General features: G+C 41.5%; 1 protein-coding gene across 2 annotated transcripts; it reads left to right on the plus strand.

The window, feature by feature from the left end:
- The first annotated feature begins 14,077 nt into the window (after positions 1-14,077).
- LOC128657862 (uncharacterized) lies at positions 14,078-20,931 on the plus strand. Of its 2 annotated transcripts, XM_053712291.1 has the most exons (3): positions 14,078-14,432; positions 15,415-15,550; positions 20,321-20,931. In XM_053712291.1, exons 1-3 carry the CDS (start codon positions 14,211-14,213, stop codon positions 20,335-20,337), a joined length of 375 nt encoding a protein of 124 aa, XP_053568266.1. In that variant the 5' UTR covers positions 14,078-14,210; the 3' UTR covers positions 20,338-20,931. The 2 variants fall into 2 exon arrangements, with proteins under 2 accessions (XP_053568266.1, XP_053568265.1); XM_053712290.1 differs by lacking the exon at positions 20,321-20,931 and having other exon boundaries at positions 15,415-19,947.
- Positions 20,932-22,184: the final 1,253 nt, after the last annotated feature.

Genomic DNA, 22,184 nt, shown 5'->3' on the forward strand with positions numbered 1-22,184 from the left:
AGAGGGGAAGGGGAGAGAGAGGGGAGGTGGAGAGAGAGGGGAGGGGGAGAGAGAGAGGGGAGGGGGAGAGAGAGAGGGGAGGGAGAGAGAGAGGGGAGGGGGAGGGAGAGAGAGAGGGGAGGGGGAGGGAGAGAGGGGAGGGGAGGGAGAGAGAGAGGGGAGGGGGAGTGAGAGAGAGAGGGGGGAGATAGAGAGGGAGAGAGAGAGAGAGAGAGAGAGAGAGAGAGAGGAGAGAGAGTGGAGAGAGAGAGGGAGAGAGAAAGGAGAGAAAGGGGGAGAGAGAGGGGGGAGAGAGAGGGGGGAGAGAGAGGGAGGAGAGAGAGAGAGGGGGAGAGAGAGAGGGGAGAGAGAGAGAGATAGAGGGGAGAGAGCGCAAAAGAGGAGGGGAGAGAGCGCAAAAGAGGGGGGGAGAGAGAGAGCGCAAAAGAGGGGGGGAGAGAGAGCGCAAAAGAGGGGGAAGAGAGAGCGCAAAAGAGAGGGGGGAAAAGAGATCTCAAAAGAGAGGGGGAGAGAAAGTGCAAAAGAGAGGGGGAGAGAGAGCAAAAGAGAGGGGCAGGGAGAGAGCGCAAGGGTTGGGACTGCTGTACCCTGCAAAAAATGGCCCGTGTGAACGGGCTTTAGGACTAGTTGTTATATAAATAGCTAGGGGAAAAGAGTTTGTTATTTGGTGGATTACCTGGCCTAATTGATAGTGACAGCAATATTGGGGCGTGGTCCGAGATAGTAATTGGGAGAATTTCTGACTTCAGAACTAAAGAGAATAAATTCTTACTAATTAAAAATATGTCAATACGAGATAAAGATTTGTGTGCCTTAAAAGATCTTTAAACATTTTGGTATCCCTGTTACCTAACAAATCCTTTTTCCCCATTTGTTTCCTATCCATAAGCCCAGAAGCGACCAAGTTCAAATCAACCCCCAATATAATATTTTTTATCAAATTCCATAAGTTTAGATTGAATAGTCTCCCAAAAAGGCCCTTTCTTTTCATTCGGACCATATACATTACAGAGTACTAATCTTTTCTTACCTATTTCCAATTCAAGTACAATAAACCTGCCAAGATGATCGACTTAACGCCTAAGAATTTGATATTGTAAATTTTTCCTAAACACTATGGCGACCCCTTTCTTCCGATGTGCCCGGCAGCATATACAACCTCCCCAACCCAGCCCCATTTTAATTTTTGGCTTTCAATTTCATCCAAATGTGTTTCCTGAAGTAGACCTAAATCTATTTTAAGTATTACGAGAACCGTCTTCCTCTTAATAGGGGAGGTAAACCCTCCCACATTCCAAGAGCCTATCCTATAAAACCCAGACATTCTCAACTACTTTGATTACCAAAAGCTTCCACTTGCTTCCCCGTAGGGGGGAGAGGGAGAGAAGAGAGAGAAAATAAAAATTAAAAAAAAAATATTATTGCCTACTTCCTTGAGACTATCCAGTATTAATCATATTTGGAAACAAATTCTCCTAAACAGTATATCTGGCTTAACGTTAATATTTAGATTCATCCCTTAAAATGCTTTCTGCTTCCAGAGGATTGTCAAAAGTTTTAAACCCTTCCTTGGTTTCTATGCTTATTCTGGCTGGGTATAGGAGCTTCACCGACCTCCCTTCCTGAATCAACAGCGAACATATTGGTGCACATAATTTCCTCTGATTAGAGGTCTCATAGGAAAAATCTTGAAATATTAAAAAATTCTTATTTTGATAAAATTACCCCCTGAACACTCTTATTTAGAGGTGCTAATTAAGAAATTCAGTAGTTACCTAAAAACCTATATGAATACAAAAACTCTAATCACCACTATAATAAATTAACCCTTGCCCACATACTGGATATCATTAGGCCTTACAGACAAACCAAAAAAAATAAAAAGGAGAAGGTCCCCAAACTGTAGCAAGAGCCTTAAAGGGCCACTGTAAGTAAATATTTTCTATGCCTGTTACTAACTAACTACCCCAAATATGCTTTTTATCAATAGCATTTCATTAACATATCTCTACCGTATATCAGAAATCTTGTCTGCAAATTTAATTGTTTTCCAAACCCACTCCGTGGGTATCCTTTGCTCTGTACCAATCCGTTTACAATACCTAGGTTTCAAAATGGCGCTTTAAACACAAAGTTATTGGTTTAAGTATTTTGAACATGCAGTGCTGAAAATAGTGGGCAGGATAACGTGACATCATCGGCGAATAAAATATATAACTTTTAGAACGTTATGAAACTTCGTTTTGGAGAAAATATAGGTCAGTAGGTTTTAATTAATGTTTATTAACTTTAATATGTTAGTTGTTTAGCTTAAAAATTATAACAGAAAGTAATCCTTTAATCGAGTTTGTAATAAATATGATACTTAAGTGAAAAGTTAAATGATAAAGTCCCAGTATTTTCCAAAGAACCAGGAGTCATACAGGTGATCCCTTTATTCGGTTGGCTTCTTGAGTATTTGAAGATTGTTCTCCACAGTTCTTTTCCCTTAGCTGCCAGCTTGGTCCAACATTCTAGGAGAAGTAATAAAGAAAGCACCCCATTTGTGTATCGATAGCGAAATAGAAATATATGACACAAGTACATACAGGGTACTCACATATTCCAGCGGCACTCAGTTGTGCTTATGGTTACAGGCTGGATCCAAAAGGGTAGCGTTGTTGATCCTCATACATATATGAAGAGGGAGATAAAATACAAACATACATACAAAACATGTGTGAATCTGTCAGGCCAGGGATGTTATAGAAGGAAGCAAAGCTGATTGCAGAATACTCACAAAGATAGCGGCACTCCAGCGTGCCAAAAGAGGCCGGCTGGGCCTTTTACAGCAGCCCAGCTAGCTGCTTATACTTTGGGTCACCGTATTCCAATTTTGAGATAGTATCCCTTTAAGAAAATAGGAGGAAAGGCTATGTCCTTTTACTTCCCCCTTCCCTCCTGTGTGCCGTAAAAGTCCCTTCTGCCAGCTTTAATTATAAGTCACTGTTGCATGTTCCACACGATGCTACCCTCTGAGAAAAATATGTTTAACAATTTAGGAGCAGGTCTTACCCCTTGGGAGATTCACCTGCAGCGACGTCTCACCAAGACCTTCCCTTGGTGCGAGTCTCAGGCGCCTACGTCAAGCGTGCACATCAGCACACAGAACCGCCCCGTCCGTTTTCTTCTTTTTTCAATAAATGCCTTGATATGGTGAAACTGCTTCTAAGAGTGTCGAGCTGCAGCACTTGTAATGAATTAGAATACACTATATGACCAAACGTATGTAGAAAGTGCATAGTGTGTAAAAAAAATGCCTATCATCTAATGCATCACTTACTACAGAGTTCCAAACTGCCTCTAGAAGCAACATCAGCACCAGAACTGTGCGTCGGAAGCTTTAAGAATTGGGTTTCCATTGTGGAGGGGCTGTACACAAGCCTTGTATGAGCGAACTTGCAGTCGAGAGTTAAGAAGCAGTGGTCATCAGACCGCTGGTTCTTAACACACTTGTTATGTGGCAAATCTTAATCCTCCCGGACCTTTCTGATCGGGGAAATTGATAGCCCCTGCTTGCACGTGATTGGCTGTGCGAGAACTGGGGACAGCGTTGCACACTAGCCATAGTGTGCAATGATAAATGCAGGGAAGCTGGGCAGGTATAGGCCCTTTGTAGCAACAGTTTGGGAAAGGCCCTCTCCTGATCCAGCATGACTGTGCACAAAGTGATGTCCATGAAGATATGGTTTGAGGGGTTTAGTATGGAGTTGCCTGCACAGAGCCCTAACCTCAAACCCATTGCACACCTTTTTGAATGAATTGGACGCTGATTGTGAATAATACCTTCTTGTGCAACATCAGTGAATGACCTCACAAATGCTGTTTTGGCTGAATGGGCACAAATTCCCACAGACACAGTCCAAAATCTTGTGGAAAGCTTTTCCAGAAGAGTGGTGTGCAGTGTCCGGTATTTCCTGCCACTTGTAATGGTTGGTTATTTATCATGTGCCCGTTAACCAGCAAATTTGCCCGTTTGAAGGCGTGCAATAAATTAGTGCTCCACTTGTAATCTAGCCCATAGGGTGGTGGAATCAACCTAATGTATCTTTCTTTAGATGGCAATACCCATTGATATAGTATCCTGTTAAGTATAATTAAAGGGACATAAAAGTCTAAATTAAACATTTGTAGTTCAGATAGAGCATGCAATTTTAAAAGATCTTCCAGTTTACATCTGTTATTTGTTCTCTTAATATCCTTTGTTGGATAGCATACCTAGGTAGGCTCAGGAGCAGCAATGCACTACTGGGAGCCATATATGGAAAACATATATTATATGTTTTTTTGTCATTGGCTCACCAGAGCCAGATCCCAGTAGTGTATTGCTACTCTGGATCTGACATGGGTTTATTTGCAGGGGCTAAACACATAGTTATATGTAAGAAACAGCGAATAATACAATTATCTAAGACATTATATTATTTTCTTTTGCACTTTTATGTCAGTTTAAAGAGCCAACAAGTGATCTTTTTTGTTAGTAGATTTCTGGTTGTGTTGTCAGAGATTACGATTAGGGCACACAAATAATTTGCTAGTGCTAGTGTTTTTTATTTTTATTTCACTTACCTCTGTTTGTATGTGACTGTGCTTTAATGGATCCCACAACACATAGACCATTAATTCTCTTTTTTTCTAATTGGTCCACCTTGTAGCACAACGGTTCAAAGAACATTTGTGCTAAATAAACCACAGTCTGGAGTTGATAATATTAGAGTTTTACAAATATTTCCTGTGAGTAATGTTTGGTTTGAAGGATTTTCATTTTCACAGTGCGTGGGTGAGAGTTCTGGTAAGTAAAAAAAATTGCTAAAAAAAGTACTGTTCCTTTAATATGTAAATGACATGACATGCAAGTGTGCAGTGTATAAAAACAGTGCTAATAAAAAGTGTACAGTGTGTAAAAGCAGTGCTAATAAAACGTGTACAGTGTGTAAAAGCAATGCTAATAACAAGTGTGCAGTGTGTAAAAGCAGTGCTAATAACAAGTGTGCATTGTGTAAAAGCAGTGCTAACAACAAGTGTGCAGTGTGTAAAAACAGTGCTAATAACAAGTGTGCAGTGTGTAAAAGCAGTGCTAATAACAAGTGTGCAGTGTGTAAAACAGTGCTAATAACAAGTGTGCAGTGTGTAAAAGCAGTGCTAATAACAAGTGTGCAGTGTGTAAAAGAAATGCTAATAACAAGTGTGCAGCATGTAAAAGCAGTGCTAATTACAAGTGTGTAGTGTGTAAAAGCAGTGCTAATAACAAGTGTGCAGTGCGTAAAAGCCGTGCTAATAAAAGGTGTGCAGTGTATAAAAGCAGTGCTAATAACAAGTGTGCAGTGTGTAAAAGCAGTGCTAACAGCAAGTGTGCAGTGTGTAAAAGCAGTGCTAATAACAAGTGTGCAGTGTGTAAAAGCAGTGCTAATAACAAGTGTGCGGTGTGTAAAAACAGTGCTAATAACAAGTGTGCAGTGTGTAAAAACAGTGCTAATAACAAGTGTGCGGTGTGTAAAAGCAGTGCTAACAAGTGTGCAGTGTGTAAAAGCAGTGCTAATAACAAGTGTGTGTGTAAAAGCAATGCTAATAACAAGTATGCGGTGTGTAAAAGCAATGCTAATAACAAGTGTGAAGTGTGTAAAAGCAATGCTAATAACAGGTGTGCAGTGTGTAAAAGCAATGCTAATAACAAGTGTGCAGTGTGTAAAAGCAGTGCTAATAACAAGTGTGGAGTGTGTCAAAGCAGTGGTAATAACAAATGTGCAGTGTGTAAAAGCAGTGCTAACAACAAGTGTGCAGTGTGTAAAAGCAGTGCTAATAAAAGGTGTGCAGTGTGTAAAATCAGTGCTAATAACAAGTGTGCAGTGTGTAAAAGCAGTGCTAACAACAAGTGTGCAGGGTGTAAAAGCAGTGCTAACAATAAGTGTGCATTGTGCAAAAGCAGTGCTAATAAAAGCTGTGCAGTGTGTAAAAGCAGTGCTAATAACAAGTGTGCAGTGTGTAAAAGCAATGCTAATAACAAGTGTGCAGTGTGTAAAAGCAGTGCAAATAACAAGTGTGCAGTGTGTAAAAGCAGTGCTAACAGCAAGTGTGCATTGTGTAAAAGCAGTGCTAATAACAAGTGTGCAGTGTGTAAAAGCAGTGCTAATAACAAGTGTGCAGTGTGTAAAAGCAATGCTAATAATAAGTGTGCAATGTGTAAAAGCAGTGCTAATAACAAGTGTGCATTGTGTAAAATCTATGCTAATAACAAGTGTGCAGTGTGTAAAAGCAGTGCTAACAAGTGTGCAGTGTGTAAAAGCAGTGCTAATAACAAGTGTGCAGTCTGTAAAGGTAATGCTAATAACAAGTGTGCAGTGTGTAAAAGCAGTGCTAATAACAAGTGTGCAGTGTGTAAAAGAAGTGCTAACAAGTGTGCAGTGTGTAAAAGCAATGCTAATAACAAGTGTGCGGTGTGTAAAAGCAATGCTAATAACAAGTGTGCAGTGTGTAAAAGCAGTGCTAATAGCAAGTGTGCAGTGTGTAAATGCAGTGCTAATAAAAGGTGTGCAGTGTATAAAAGCAGTGCTAATAACAAGTGTGCAGTGTGTAAAAGCAATGCTAATAACAAGTGTGCGGTGTGTAAAAGCAATGCAAATAACAAGTGTGCAGTGTGTAAAAGCAGTGCTAACAACAAGTGTGCAGTGTGTAAAAGCAATGCTAATAACAAGTTTGCAGTGTGTAGAAGCAATGCTAAGAACAAGGTGCAGTGTGTAAAAGCAATGTTAATAACAAGGTGCAGTGTGTAAAAGCAATGCTAATAACAAGTGTGGAATGTGTAAAAGCAGTGCTAATAACAAGTGTGGAATGGTGTGCAGTGTGTAAAAGCAATGCTAATAACAAGTGTGCAGTGTGTAAAAGCAGTGCTAACAACAAGTATGCAGTGTGTAAAAGCAATGCTAATAACAAGTTTGCAGTGTGTAGAAGCAATGCTAAGAACAAGGTGCAGTGTGTAAAAGCAATGTTAATAACAAGGTGCAGTGTGTAAAAGCAATGCTAATAACAAGTGTGGAATGTGTAAAAGCAGTGCTAATAACAAGTGTGGAATGGTGTGCAGTGTGTAAAAGCAATGCTAATAACAAGTGTGCAGTGTGTAAAAGCAGTGCTAATAACAAGTGTGGAGTGTGTGATTGCAGTGGTAATAACAAATGTGCAGAGTGTAAAAGCAGTGCTAACAACAAGTGTGCAGTGTGTAAAAGCAGTGCTAATAAAAGGTGTGCAGTGGGTAAAAGCTGTGCTAATAACAAGTGTGCGGTGTGTAAAAGCAATGCTAATAACAAGTGTGCAGTGTGTAAAAGCAATGCTAATAACAAGTGTGCATTGTGTAAAAGCAGTGCTAACAACAAGTGTGCATTGTGTAAAAGCAGTGCTAATAACAAGTGTGCAGTTTGTAAAAGCAGTGCTAATAAAAGGTGTGCAGTGTGTAAAAGCAGTGTTAATAATAAGTGTGTGGTGTGTAAAAGCAGTGCTAATAAAAGGTATGCAATGTGTAAATGCAGTGCTAATAACAAGTGTGCAGTGTGTAAAAGCAGTGCTAATAAAAGGTATGCAATGTGTAAATGCAGTGCTAATAACAAGTGTGGAGTGTGTGAAAGCAGTGGTAATAATAAGTGTGTGGTGTGTAAAAGCAATGCTAATAACAAGTGTGGAGTGTGTGAAAGCAGTGGTAATAATAAGTGTGTGGTGTGTAAAAGCAATGCTAATAACAAGTGTGGAGTGTGTGAAAGCAGTGGTAATAATAAGTGTGTGGTGTGTAAAAGCAATGCTAATAACAAGTGTGGAGTGTGTGAAAGCAGTGGTAATAATAAGTGTGTGGTGTGTAAAAGCAATGCTAATAACAAGTGTGGAGTGTGTGAAAGCAGTGGTAATAACAAATGTGCAGTGTGTAAAAGCAGTGCTAACAACAAGTGTGCAGTGTGTAAAAGCAGTGCTAATAAAAGGTGTGCAATGTGTAAATGCAGTGCTAATAACAAGTGTGCAGTGTGTAAAAGCAGTGCTAATAAAAGGTATGCAATGTGTAAATGCAGTGCTAATAACAAGTGTGCAGTGTGTAAAAGCAGTGCTAATAAAAGGTATGCAATGTGTAAATGCAGTGCTAATAACAAGTGTGCGGTGTGTAAAAGCAATGCCAATAACAAGGTGCAGTGTGTAAAAGCAGTGCTAATAACAAGTGTGCAGTGTGTAAAAACAATGCTAATAACAATTGTGCAGAATTTTTTTGGATGAACTGTCCCTTTAAATGTAAATGTTCTCCTATGCCGCTGGTATTACAAGTTGAAAAAAACTAGAGGTAACCCGAAAAGCATGTGCATGTATTCCCCGTAGAAATCAGTGGAGACAAAAAAGTGGATAAAAAAACACCCTACTCGCAAACGTCCTCGCATTCCCCATAAAAGTAAATGGGGAAAAAAAAACCTGACTTCCTACCATAAACCCCAAGCCTAATAACCGCTAATCCGCCACCCCCCCAAATTGCAAACCCCTAAATCTCCATCCCCCACATCGCAGCATACCTAAATAAACTATTATCACCTAATCCACCATCCCCCCACATCGCAGCATACCTAAATAAACTATTAACCCCTAATCCGTCACCCCCAAATTAGCAATATACCGAAATAAAGCGCTAACCCATAACCGCAATCCCCCCATATCGCAAAGTAACTATATAAACTATTAACCCCTAAACCGCCATCCCCCTACAACGCAAAGTTATAAATTAACATCTAAACCCCCTAACCTAACACCCCTAACTTAACCCAAATTAAAATAACTCTAAATTAACTAAAAAAAAATCCTAACTACCTTAAAATAAAAAAACCTACCTGTAAAATTTAATAAAACCTTAATCTTACCTTTAAAGAAAAAACTAACATTACTGAAAAATAAAAAATCCTAGCATTACGAAAAATAAATAATTCTACCACTACAAAAAATGCAAAAATCCTACCATTGCAAAAAAAAAAAAAAAAAACTACCATTACAAAAAACCCCAACAACCTACTATTACAAAAAAAAAAAATGCTTTCTCTTTTCATTTTATTTTCTGATTTGAATTTTAAGTTTCAAATCAGCCAATGGTAATGCAAGGGTACCCCTGTATAAAAAGGGTACCTTGCATTCACTGTTCAGTGTGCAAATGGAGATAGCATGAAGAGGTCCTCCGTGTTGAAGGTCTGAAGAGGTCCATCCACCACCATTGCCCCCGACCTCGTCACCTCAGGGATGAAGTTAGAAGATGGATCACGGCCGGGATGAAGATGGAAGAAGATGGAGCGCCACCCATCATTTTGAGGGGGGGGTTTAGATAAGGTTTTTTTAAAAAATTTGGGAAGAAAAAGAGCTAAATGCGTATCCTAATGCCCTTTTCGGGGGAAAGGGGAGTTTAGGATATTTTTATTAAGTTTTTTTTATTTTGTGTGGTGGTGGGGTGGGGGGGGGGTTGTAATGTTAGGGGGTTAGTGATTTTATAAAAGCAAAAGAGCTGATCACTTTAGGACAATGCCCTACAAAAAGCCCTTTTAAGGGATATTGGTGGTTTATTTTTAGAATAGAGTTTTTTTATTTTAGGTTTTTTTTTTAATAGTAGGTTGTTTTTTTGTAATGGTTGTGTTTTTTTTGTAATGGTAGGATTTTTTATTTTTTGTAGTGGTAGAATTTTTAATTTCTTTGTAATGGTAGTATTTTTTATTTTTCAGTAATGTTATTTTTTTTATTTAAAGGTAAGATTAGGTTTTTACTTAATTTTATAGGTAAGTTTTTTTTTTTATTTTAAGGTAGTTCGATTTTTTTTTTAGTTAATTTATGGATATTTTAATTTGGGTTAAGTTAGGGGGTGTTAGGTTAGGCGGTTTAGATGCTAGTTTATAACTTAAGGTTGTGGGTGAATGGCGGTTTAGGGGTTAATACTTTTATTTAGTGTTTGCTATGTGGGGGATGGCATTTTAGGGGTTAATAGTTTATTTAGGTACGTTGCAATATGGGGGGATGGCAGTTTAGGGGTTAATACTTTTATTTAGTGTTTTTGCGATGTGGGTGGATGGTGGTTTAGGGGTTAATAGTATTATTTGTTGTTTGCTATGTGGGAGGATGGCGGATTAGGGGTTAATAGTGTAGTTTATGAGTCTAAGTGTACTTTGTAATGTATTTTGTTGTGTTTTGTGAAACTTTTTTTCCGGAACCCAGTTCACCACAGCTCTTAGATCGCGGTAAGGTTTGAAGCGGAAAAGGCGATTGCGCAGGGGCAATCGTGATTTCGGTGAACTTGTAATATCATCAGAAGGAAAATGGTTTACAAAATCGCGATTGCACTAGTGCAAATCAGTTTGTGCTGTACTTGTAATCTAGTCCTTTGTGTATAAGTGATGTAATGTACTCCACTGAGTTAAAAAAAAATGTAAAAAGGGGTTTCCATAGAGCCAAACTTGAAGGCAGTATTTGTTGGCAATATAAGGGGCACAAACCAACATATACAAAATGAAATATGGACATGAGTGTAAATCTACTAATTCTTGGGGATGAATTTGACCTTCTTCTGTACTGAGTGGGCTAGTAAATTTTTTTGCCCTGACTAGCAAGTTTTTTCCCCTAATAAACACAAATTATATTTTTCCAGCATTGAAAATGTATATTAAATCTTCATGGTGAGGAGTGAAATAATCGATTTGTAGAGAAAATGTAATTCTGTTGATTGTCCGATCTTCTTTCTCCTTCATGGCTCTGAGAATTTGATTACAGACTCTAGGCCATGGGCTCTATTTATCATGGTCTGGCGGACCTGATCCAACACTGCGGATCAGCTCCGACAGACCTCGCTGAACACGGCGAGCAATAAACTCGCCGTATTCAGCATTACACCAGCAGCTCACAAGAGCTGCTGGTGCAACGCCGCCCCCTGCAGACTCGCGGCCAATCGTCCGCCAGCAGGGAGGTGTCAATAAACCCGATCGTACTCGATCGGGTTGATTTCCGGCGATGTCTGTCCGCCTGCTCAGAGCAGGCGGACAGGGTTATGGAGCAGCGGTCTTTGTGACCGCTGCTTCATAACTGCTGTTTCTGGCGAGCCTGCAGGCTTGCCAGAAACACGGGGCATCACGCTCCATTCGGAGCTTGATAGATAGGCCCCTATGTCACAAGTATAGATCTTTCTACCCATGATAACACGCTGAGATAATGTCCATTTCAATCATTTTGATTGAAGGTTATTTTGTGGAAATTTTCTTTAGGATTAGGGTTTGTATTAGGAGCAATGCATTGCAATCCTATCTGGTTAAAGGGATATGAAACCCAAAAAATGTATTTTGTGGTTCAGACAGAGCAGACTATTTAAAAAAAGTTTACAATTTATTTGTATTATCAAATTTGCTTTGTTCCCAGGACATTCTGTGTTAAAAAGATACCTAGGTAGGCATCTGGAGCACTACGTGGCAGGAAATAGTGCTGCCATATAGTGCTCCAGAAATGGACCAGCTCCTAAGCATACGTCCCTGTTTTTCAACAAATGATAACAAGAGATTGAAGAAAAATGTATAAATATGTTAATTAGAAAGTAATATTGAATGCTCTATTTTAATCATGAAAGAAAAATTGAACAAACGGTATTGCACCACTGGCTGCCGTGTTTGCAGCATTTATGCACAGGAAGAGTAGAATTAGGTAAAATGTATGACAAATGGAACATTTAGGGAAGAAAATAAGCACTTGACGGTAACATTGTGGCCCCTGGACCTTAAATGAGGCAACCGTGCTTACAATATTGCATACAAATGAACTACTGTATATTGCATTCATTCAGCCATCAATAGAGTTTCATGGTGCTACTGAGGGGGGGGGGGGGGGGGTGAGCACCCTAATTTTTTATGCTAGAACCCATTTTCCAAGGTGTCAACAACAACAAACTTGCAAGGCAGTCCAATATTATATGTCTGGGAAGTACCAAGAAGGAAAACTTTTAACATAGAAAAAGGGTGTTATATAAAGAGAAACGCAGGAATAAGGACTATAAAATGATGATCCCAGTCATTAGTAACCTATAAATCGTTACTTTTTAAAAGTATGATTGAGAACTAAGCATTTTCATGTGCCTTTCATTTCTATTCCATAATTTATTTCCACTGTACTATGTGGCAGAATAATTTGGCAGTTTAGCTTTTACCTTTTTGCTTGCTATAAATGTTTATGGTGGCTCCTAATGCAGACACAAAACATGACTCTTTAGATCACTTGAAAGCTGCTTTGTCAACAAAGCCCAAGGTGAGATAAGATTTTAAGGAAACAGTTGGAATCTGTTTCTGATTTTCTTCATACAGAAGTGCTCTCTGACCTTGTAAAGAGGTTGATGGATAACATCACTAAATCTTGCTTCTTGGAACACAACTTTTCCATCAAGCTATGTTTTTGATGCACCCCCAGGCACAGATTGCTAATTTAAACCACACATTGCTATTTTCAGTGTGCCACATTACTTTTTTTTTTTTTTATGTAAAAACCCATCTATCTATTCAGGATTATTGCTGTCTTTAGGAAAAATGTGCACACATTTTTGTTAGAAATATATATATATAAAATACAAACGTTTACATAAAATTGTAAAGCATTATATTATAGTTGCTGCACCTTAGTCGATGACCCACTTACCTTGACATTTTGACCTTCCGCCTAGTCTGCAAATCTTACTTTTATAGGTTATACTGAAATGAGGGTTAAAGATTTCAGACTATAAATCTAAATCACATAGTTATTCTCTATACATATACAAAGTTCACGAACTCTGAAGGCTGTAATTTACTTGAAATAGTTTACTGTGTTTTTGACAGTTGTTTTCTTCTTCCCCTATTTTAATTTTACGTTACGCCTATTCTAACTGCATGTGGGTCTCGTTCAGCTTCTAAATATAGTTGCGACATCACCACCGACGTCACCCATTTTTGACAACTTATGCTCAGTGGTGCATAGGGTAATGCATGTTTGTATCTCCATTAGAGCAATGTTCTGGCATAAATAATACATTTGCAGACTTGGCTTTAAACATGCATGCTAACAAATGATAGCTGTGCATGCTCTCTGCAAAAAAAGTATATTTAAATATAAGCCACTATTACCAAATTCTGCAGGAAACAAATAATGTAGAGATAGCTCTAAAAGATCAACCTTTGGTAATTTGTAGCTTTAAGACAACATTATGCTATGGAGGTTTTAATAGAGGAGTCTTCATTTTGAGTACATTTTTATGCCTTGTTAACATTTACTGAATCTGAGCATGTGCAGAGTCTCAAACAATGGGAAACAAATTAATATGATCAGTTTTATGATAAGTAGGAGGAGATAGGTGCGCCTCTCCGAGGGTGGACTCTATAGAATTCAGAGGAGAATATGATGGATAATTCACTAGCCCATACTGGTGTCACTGTCACATCACTTGAAACTCTGGAATTGCACCTACAAAACAGGAAACTCAACAAGAGAGGGTAGGAGGTCAAAACGGCAGGTAAGAGGATTTGTTTATAACTTGAGATGGGGAGGTTTATACCAGGCTGCAAGCCAGCTCCCCAGCTATCTGGCAACCAATGTCCTCTGTTGCAGTGGGAGGACCCTTAAATGGTTACAGTTTTACTGGAATCCTTACACTTCCATTATCTGAAAAATGCCCACCAAAATGTACGTTTATTATTGGGTGTATAGAGTACTTGCAAAATAAAGAGATCCAGTTATGAATTTGGAGTTATTTATGAGTCAGCACTGATTGGCTAAAAAGCAAGTTTGTAAAAAGCTAGACAATGGGTAATGAAGATTATCTATTCTTTTCAACAATAACAATTTTCAAATAACTGTCCCTTTAATATATCACCTGACCTCAGTAGATGATATGAAATAGGAAGAACAGACCTTAAAAACTAGGATCAAAAATAGCGCAGGGATTGAATATGAACGGAGCGACATAAGGGCTGGGCTCCTGGCTGGAAGGGCAAGGGGGAAGGGAGAGGGGGGGGGAAGGAGTTAGGTTAGAAAATAGGGAAGTATAAGATAAGAAGGAGAGGAGGGACTGAAAAGCAAGAGATAGGAAAGGGGGGTTGGAAAAGGTACATATAGGGGGAACAACAGGAAGTGGCTTTAGTACTAACCTTTTTTGTTTCAGGAGCTGCTTGTAGCTGATGCAGAAGAAGTTGCTGAAGATGACGGCCAGAAGCAGGAGAATTCCCAAACGGTTCCTTACAGATGATGAGACCCTCTGGAAGACGAGAGCAATCCGGGCTCAGAAGAGATTGAAGCTCCTGGAAAAAAGGCAGGGAGAGAAACAGAAGAAGCAGGAGACGGTCTTGGAGCAGAAGGCAGCGGTAACCCCCCCTGAGAGAGAGCGGATGCAAGAGGGTAACGTGAGTATGAAAGACAGGGCTGAGGCAGAGGAGGGGGCCAATTCTGATGTGAGTATGGGGGAAGTGGCGTTATTTAGTGAAACGGACCGGTCCAGCAGTCCGGAGATTCCCTTAGGCCAGGGGGGCAGTATGGGGTGCAGGCGGCGGCAGGCAATGGCGCCTCTAGGGGGCAGCAAGCAGGGCGCGCGGCGGCGTAATTGGGGCCTAGAAGATGAGGGCCATAGTAGTAGAGCAGGCGGCAGACAGTCCAGGGGCAGGGTCTGGCTTAGCAGTGAGCGGTCTGGTAGAGGCGCAGTTGCGGGCGCGAGTGGCCGCCATAGGCGCAGCAGTATACCCCCTTCCTCCCCCTCCCCCTCCCCCTCTTCTTCCCCAGTCAGTGAGCGCGATATGCGCATGCGCACGCCGATACGGCGTGCGCTACGTGATGACGTCATCATGAAGGGGGGGGGCGGGGGCCGCACGGTGCGAAAGGGATGATTCCGTTGCAGCAGGGGTAGTGGAGAGAGGGCGTCAGTCGCCGGGAAGGGGAAATAAGCACAAGGTATCAAGCGGTGCGGGTGGGAAGACGAGCAGGGAACCAAGAAGGAGGGAGGAATTAAGGAATGCGGAGGCAGATTGCTGGGGACCCGGTGGTCCAGGCACACACACATGCGAGTCAGGGGAGGAGTGGGAAGGCCAGGACAGAGCTAGAGCAAGGGGTAAGGAAAGGAAAAAGTACTGTGAAGTGTACAGAAGAGGGGCGAATAGCAGGAGGGCAGCAAAAAGGGTCAGGTTAGAAGAGAATAGTGTGGAGCGCCCCAGGATGATTAGGGATACGGAGGGGTATACATATGTGAGGGTAGAGGAAGAAGGGGAGGATGAAAGGAGCATTAGGGATACAGGGAATGGGGGGCGCAGCAGTAAGAGGGCAGAGCACATGTCTGTGAAACAGGTTCAAAGAAAAGGGGGGGATGGTACTAATGTAAATATGAATATGTTGCAGAAGAGAGACAAAGTGGGTAAAGTGAACAATGGAGCAGGTGACAAAGAGGTCGAAGGGAGCACGACAGGGCCGCAGGGAATGGCGGCAGCAGACAAGGAAGGACAAGACGGGCATCGTGTGAGCCATAAGAAACACGGTAAGCAAATGTATTATAGTGACAGTAGTGAATCTTCGTCAGATAGTTCCACGGATGATGACTTTGAGGATGATAAGCGTAATGGGAGGGGGCATAGAAAAATCTTGAAAATTGTAAGAAAGTTATATGCTAAGCAAGAGAAAAATAAGGTGGTGAAGGAAGGGTATGAGGACGGGGACAGCAGTGATAATGTGGTGAATTTAGACGATGAAGTAGCAGCGACCAAGCTCTTACCCCTTCCCACACATTTAAAAGCGAAGGTTGTTAGGAAAGCGCAGAGAGGACGGTATGTGGATGTGTTTGAAATGACTAGGGAAGCTTTGGCGGTCAAATCTAATGAGGGAAGGGGGAGAAGGGCAAAGCAGACATTTCCAGAATGGGTGAAAGGGATGGTCATATATGCAGAATGTTTTCTAACGGCCAATCCAGATAAGATGAAAGGGGTGCTGAGATACATACATTTAATAGCGGAATGCTACACCACATACGGGGGTTTCGCATGGAAGGATTATGATAGGGAATTTAGGAAAGGAAATATACAATTGGGAGGTAAAGGTAGGAAGGATTTTGGGGTAAAAATACTAGATACATGGACGAGGGTGATGAAGGTCCCTGAAGCACAAGGTAGGCCCATAGGGCAAGGGAAAACATTCAGAACAGAGGCAAAGGAATGCTGGGCGTTTAATGACAAGAGGTGCGACAGGGGGAATTCATGTAAATATAAGCACGCATGTAGGCATTGTGGCGGAGCGCACCCAGGAGTGGATTGTAGGAAGGGTAATGCCAATAACAATAGCAAGTTTTCCTTTCGAGGGCACGGGGGCAACGGTAGCGGAGGAGGAATGGCGGGTAATGGCCAAAACACCGCTGAGGGTAGATAGGATCATTGAGGAATTGGCAATGTACCCGCTGAAAGAGGAAAGGATTTTGTTAACAAACGGTTTGCGTGTAGGTTTTGTGGTCCCAGTTAAAACAGAAGTTAAAGGGGCTATGCAGGCGAGAAATTTAAAATCTGCAGCAGAATTTCCAGGAGTACTAGCGGAAAAATTGAGGAAGGAGGTTAAATTGGGGAGAATGGCAGGGCCATTCAAAGAGAAGCCGTGTGCTGACTTGATTGTGTCCCCCCTGGGAGTAGTTCCCAAGAAAGAGAAGGGTAAATACAGGATGATACAGCACCTGTCCTACCCCAGGGGGAATTCAGTCAACGACGCAATTGACAAGTTGGATTCTTCAGTGCAATATCAATCATTTGATAGTGCGGTAAGAATAGTGAAACGGCTTGGAAAAGGGGCGTTGATGGCAAAGATAGATGTGGAATCTGCTTTTAGGTTATTGCCTTTGAACACAGCTAGTTTTAATTTAATGGGTTGTAAGTTTGATGGTGATTATTACATAGATAAGTGTTTGCCCATGGGGTGTTCGGTTTCTTGTTCAGTTTTTGAAAAGTTTAGTTCATTTTTGCATTGGTTGTTTACAGAAAAAACAGGATGTGAGAGTATGTCTCACTACTTAGATGATTTTTTGGTGGTAGGCAGGAAAGAGACAGGGGAATGTAGAATCTGGAAGGAAGAGCTAGAGGCAATGTTCAAACAGTTGGGAGTGCCAGTAGCAGCGGAAAAGTCGGAGGGGCCGGGTACGAGGCTGGTTTTCCTGGGTATCATGATAGATTCCGCAAAGGGGCAATGCGAGCTCCCTGCGGATAAGATTGAGAAGGCGAGACATATGATAAAAACGATGTTGAAAAGGAATAAGGTGACTCTTAGAGAAATGCAGAGATTGCTGGGGGTTTTGAATTTTGCGTGCCGGGTAATACCGGTGGGTAGATTATTTAAAAGAAGGTTGGAAATGGGGACAAAAGGGGCAAAGCTGCCCGAGCATATGGTGCGCGTCAATAAGGAAATGAAGGAAGACCTCAGAGTGTGGGAGGCATTTTTAGATGAATTTAATGGTATCAGGATATGGGAAGAGGCAAGGTCAGTGGAAGAATTGGAGTTGTTCACAGATGCAGCAGGCAGTGCGGGGTTTGGAGCGTATTTGCAAGGTAGATGGAGCGCGGGCGAATGGCCCGCAGATTGGAAGGAAAAAGGGTGGATAAAGAACATGACTTTGCTTGAATTGTTTCCCATTATAGTAGCGATAGAGCTGTGGGGCCATGTATTAGAGAACAAAAGAATCATCTGTTGGTCCGATAATAAGGCAGTAGTGGATGTAATGAATAATTTGTCGTCATCATCTAACCCGGTTATTAAGTATTTGAGATATTTTGTATTAAAGTGCCTTAAGCACAATATTTGTTTTAAAGCACAGCATATACCAGGGTACAGGAATATTGTAGCAGACGCACTGTCAAGGTTTAAATGGGAAATATTTAGGAAGGTGGCTCCAAGGGCAAGGAAGGAAGGTGAACCCTGCCCTGTTCTTCTTTGGCAGATTGGCAACAAATAGACGGAATCAGGGAGATGGTAGAGAAGTCCGTGGCGCCAAAAACGTGGGCCGTATACAAGAAGTATTGGGAGCGGTGGTGCGAATTTAACAAGATTATAGGTCGCGAGGAAGAAACGGTTTTTCTAGAATGGCTATGGGTATTGAAGCAAGGGGGGGTGAAGAAAGGGCAGTTGGGCACAGTACTGGCGGGGGTGTCGTATTTTGCGCAGTTATATGGGAGAAAGGATATAACAAAGAGATTTGTGGTAAGGAAAGTATTCAAGGGGTGGAGCGTAGGAGAGAAGAAGCAAGGCGATAGAAGGGAGCCGATAACAGAGGATAGGTTGGCGGTAATGTTAGCAGTGCTCAGCAAAGTATGTTTCAATGACGATGAGGCATTGGTATTCAGGGTAGCTTTCTCTTTGGCTTTCCATGGGGCATTGCGCATAGGGGAATTGCTGGCGAGGAATAGGAAAGACGTGGGCGGTGGTGTAAGGCGAGAAGATGTGAAATGGGGCGTGCGAGCAGTGCTAGTTTTAATTCGGAAATCAAAAACAGATACGGAAGGAAAAGGGGTATGGGTGTCAATGGGGAGGACAGGTGGCGCGACTTGCCCGGTGGCAGCAGTAAGGGATTATGAGCTAACAGCAAGGGCAGAGGGCCCGCAATTTGTTAGGCATAGGGACGGATCCGGCGTCACGGGTTTTCAGTTTAGGAAGGTATTGGAAAGAACGGTAGAAAGACTGGGTTGGTCAGATGCATACTATGCGCCGCACTCATTCAGAATAGGGGCAGCAACCAGTGCGGCATCTAGAGGATGTTCGATCGAGCAGATTAAAAAAATGGGAAGGTGGAAATCAGCAGCATACAAGTCCTACATCAGGCCAAAAGGGGGCGTTTGATTGCGATTAGGGATGCGAAGTCATGGCGCCAACCGGAATGAATTTAATTCTCCAATTTTCTTTGTGATTTGTTACAGGAAGAGCACTAAGGATATGGGTGGTAGGGCATTCATACGTATACTGGGCGCAAGTTAGGGCTGCGACATTGGCAAAAGGGACACATTTGGGATTTAGATACACCGAAGCCAGTGTTAGGTGGATAGGAAAGAGAGGAATGAGGTGGGAAGAGTTGGTAAGCACAATACAGCAGGCAAGGCAGAGATGGGGGCGCCCGGACGTAATGATAATACATTTAGGAGGGAATGATATTGGAGCATACCCTCTGAGGGAACTGGAAGAAAGTATAAAAAGTGTAATGGGGTGGTTGGCGATAACATGGCAAGGAGTAAAGATAGTATGGTCAAACATAATATCAAGGTTGGTTTGGAGGAACACTGACACGCAGAGAGCGGGCTACAGAGCAAGGAGGAAGATTAATTTGGTAGCGGCAAAAGCAGTCAGGGGGATAGGTGGAGCGGTGCTGGAGCACCCATTGTTGGCGGCAAAAAGGGAAGAGATATTCAGGCGCGACGGAGTTCACCTGAACGAGGCCGGTAATGACCAGTTTTTGGAGGACATCAGGAGAATGTTGGAGGAAATGATCAAGGTAAGGAAAGGTCACGGGAAAAGTTTAAAGGTGTTTGGCAGAAAGAGTATTCTTTGTTGGCGGTGAAATCGGGATCTGGCACGTAGGCAGGGCTTGCGAGGGGCGGAGGGGATCCTGTAGCATACCCAGTCTAAGTCGTGATTCGGTGGTCTAGCTAAAGGCTGGTATATGCTGCAGGTTCGCTCCTCCCCTTTTGCTCTGCCACAGGGGGGGTTTGTGGTCCCCCCCCCTGACACGTGGGATCCAAGTTCAGGTTATGCAAATGCTGACGCATTTTTGAGTGTTATGTTGATTAAGGGTATGTTATTACCCAGGGTATGTTATTACCCAGGGTATGTTATTACCCAGGGTATGTTATTACCCAGTGAGAAATTTTTTGAATTTAAATTAAATTATTAAATGTGACCTTTCCATATTTAGCCAAACTCCTGTGTTGCGTCATTATTTCAGGTTGCCAGAATGGCAGAGGTGGTAATAGATGGTGGTGTTCAAAAGGTGTGTCATTTGGGTGGAAAGTATATGGAAGCTAAATGGAGCCTCTAAGACCTTAAAAATAGCGCAGGGATTGAATATGAACGGAGCGACATAAGGGCTGGGCTCCTGGCTGGAAGGGCAAGGGGGAAGGGAGAGGGGGGGGGAAGGAGTTAGGTTAGAAAATAGGGAAGTATAAGATAAGAAGGAGAGGAGGGACTGAAAAGCAAGAGATAGGAAAGGGGGGTTGGAAAAGGTACATATAGGGGGAACAACAGGAAGTGGCTTTAGTACTAACCTTTTTTGTTTCCCTCCCACCCTCCCTAGATTCAAGAGAGCAGTAAGGACAACTACGCGGAGAGGTCACAACCAGAGATATCGAGAGAAATTGGCATGGTTAGGGGCACGATGTCAGCTACTTAGTTGGATCGCAGTAAGACCGCCTGTGCCCCCTAATAAAGGGAATCGAGAGAGCTGCAGCTGGAAGCTAGCGGGTGACTCGAGCGGTCTATGCTAGCCGAAAGCGTTAAGATAAGCAAGCAGCCATATAAGAGAAAAATTGATAAGTTGTTGCGGTGAAATCGGGATCTGGCACGTAGGCAGGGCTTGCGAGGGGCGGAGGGGATCCTGTAGCATACCCAGTCTAAGTCGTGATTCGGTGGTCTAGCTAAAGGCTGGTATATGCTGCAGGTTCGCTCCTCCCCTTTTGCTCTGCCACAGGGGGGGTTTGTGGTCCCCCCCCCTGACACGTGGGATCCAAGTTCAGGTTATGCAAATGCTGACGCATTTTTGAGTGTTATGTTGATTAAGGGTATGTTATTACCCAGGGTATGTTATTACCCAGGGTATGTTATTACCCAGGGTATGTTATTACCCAGTGAGAAATTTTTTGAATTTAAATTAAATTATTAAATGTGACCTTTCCATATTTAGCCAAACTCCTGTGTTGCGTCATTATTTCAGGTTGCCAGAATGGCAGAGGTGGTAATAGATGGTGGTGTTCAAAAGGTGTGTCATTTGGGTGGAAAGTATATGGAAGCTAAATGGAGCCTCTAAGACCTTATTAAGTTACAACATCTCAGCATTTATTACTTTATAGAAACTCAGAAAAACTGGAAAAACCAACAATTTTCAGAGCTAAATCATGAAGACATGAAAAAGGGACAACATAAACTATATAAAGTAAACAATTTATAATACAATTTTAAAATATTGAATGTCTCTTTAAGCTCTGCAGTTGTGTTGACTCTCTAACTAAAAACAGTCTCCTGTTTGCTGTGACATGGCACAAGTCAAATGTATTTAACTTTGCAGTTCCAAGCTTGACTGGAATGGAATTAAAAAAATAGTGAAATCATTATTTTTTTTTATTTTAAATCAGAATTAGTATAAAATGTCTTCAAGAGAAACACTTTTGTTGAATGAAGTTGGAGTTGGTTTTACTCCCTCTGTAAGAGAAAAAAATGGGATGATTTTCTGAGCCAAGTCTGATTCAGAGATTTTGGCTTCATCTCTTTTCGTTTTGTGGCTGTTTTTTTTTTAACCAACCACACCATCCTGTATATAACTGCGATATTTTCCTAAGGCCTGAACTATAATCAAGACATTTCCATGGCTGATTTGAAGCAACATATATTCTCTGTTGACTCTGTGCTCTGTTTATGCTAGAACATAACTAGCAAATGAGGGCTATTAAATGAGAGATTTTCTGGCAGAAGGAAAGAAAACATCATACTGATAGCCTTTAAATGTTATCCATATGTTTATTAATTTTATTACACAGCTAGATGTATGAAAATATAATAACTGTATTAAACCTGATTACAAAGATGCAGCTGTTGTGGTTCTGCAATTGAAATGATGTAGTGCATTAAACTGGCCAAATAAACACCTCATTTGTCAATTTTATTACATACATGCAAAACGTTAGAGGACCTGAAAGTCATTTAAAAAAAAAAAAAATAGGAACACTAAAATTCTGTTTGTAATGACCCGTAATTTCAGTATTTTGTATCCTGTAGTGAATATGGTATTCCACGAATCCTATGATTAGAGCATAACTCTTTTAATTTGATAGATTGCTGAGGGTAGTGTTTTGTTCTATGTTTCCTAAATGGTTAATATAACTACAATACTGTATGTAATTTACTTCACTCATGGATTGCTGCTTGGAATAAGGTAGTGTAGTGAA

This window comes from Bombina bombina, chromosome 4, assembly GCF_027579735.1.
Source record: "Bombina bombina isolate aBomBom1 chromosome 4, aBomBom1.pri, whole genome shotgun sequence".
Classification (NCBI taxonomy): domain Eukaryota; kingdom Metazoa; phylum Chordata; class Amphibia; order Anura; family Bombinatoridae; genus Bombina; species Bombina bombina.

What these genes read in the sequence shown, in the direction of transcription:
- LOC128657862 (XM_053712290.1), top strand. Translation starts at nt 14,211, where the DNA reads ATGCAGAAGAAGTTGCTGAAGATGACGGCCAGAAGCAGGAGAATTCCC. An exon ending in AGCGGATGCAAGAGGGTAAC is followed by an intron (nt 14,433 to 15,414) that starts GTGAGTATGAAA and finishes AATATGTTGCAG; the next exon opens with AAGAGAGACAAAGTGGGTAA.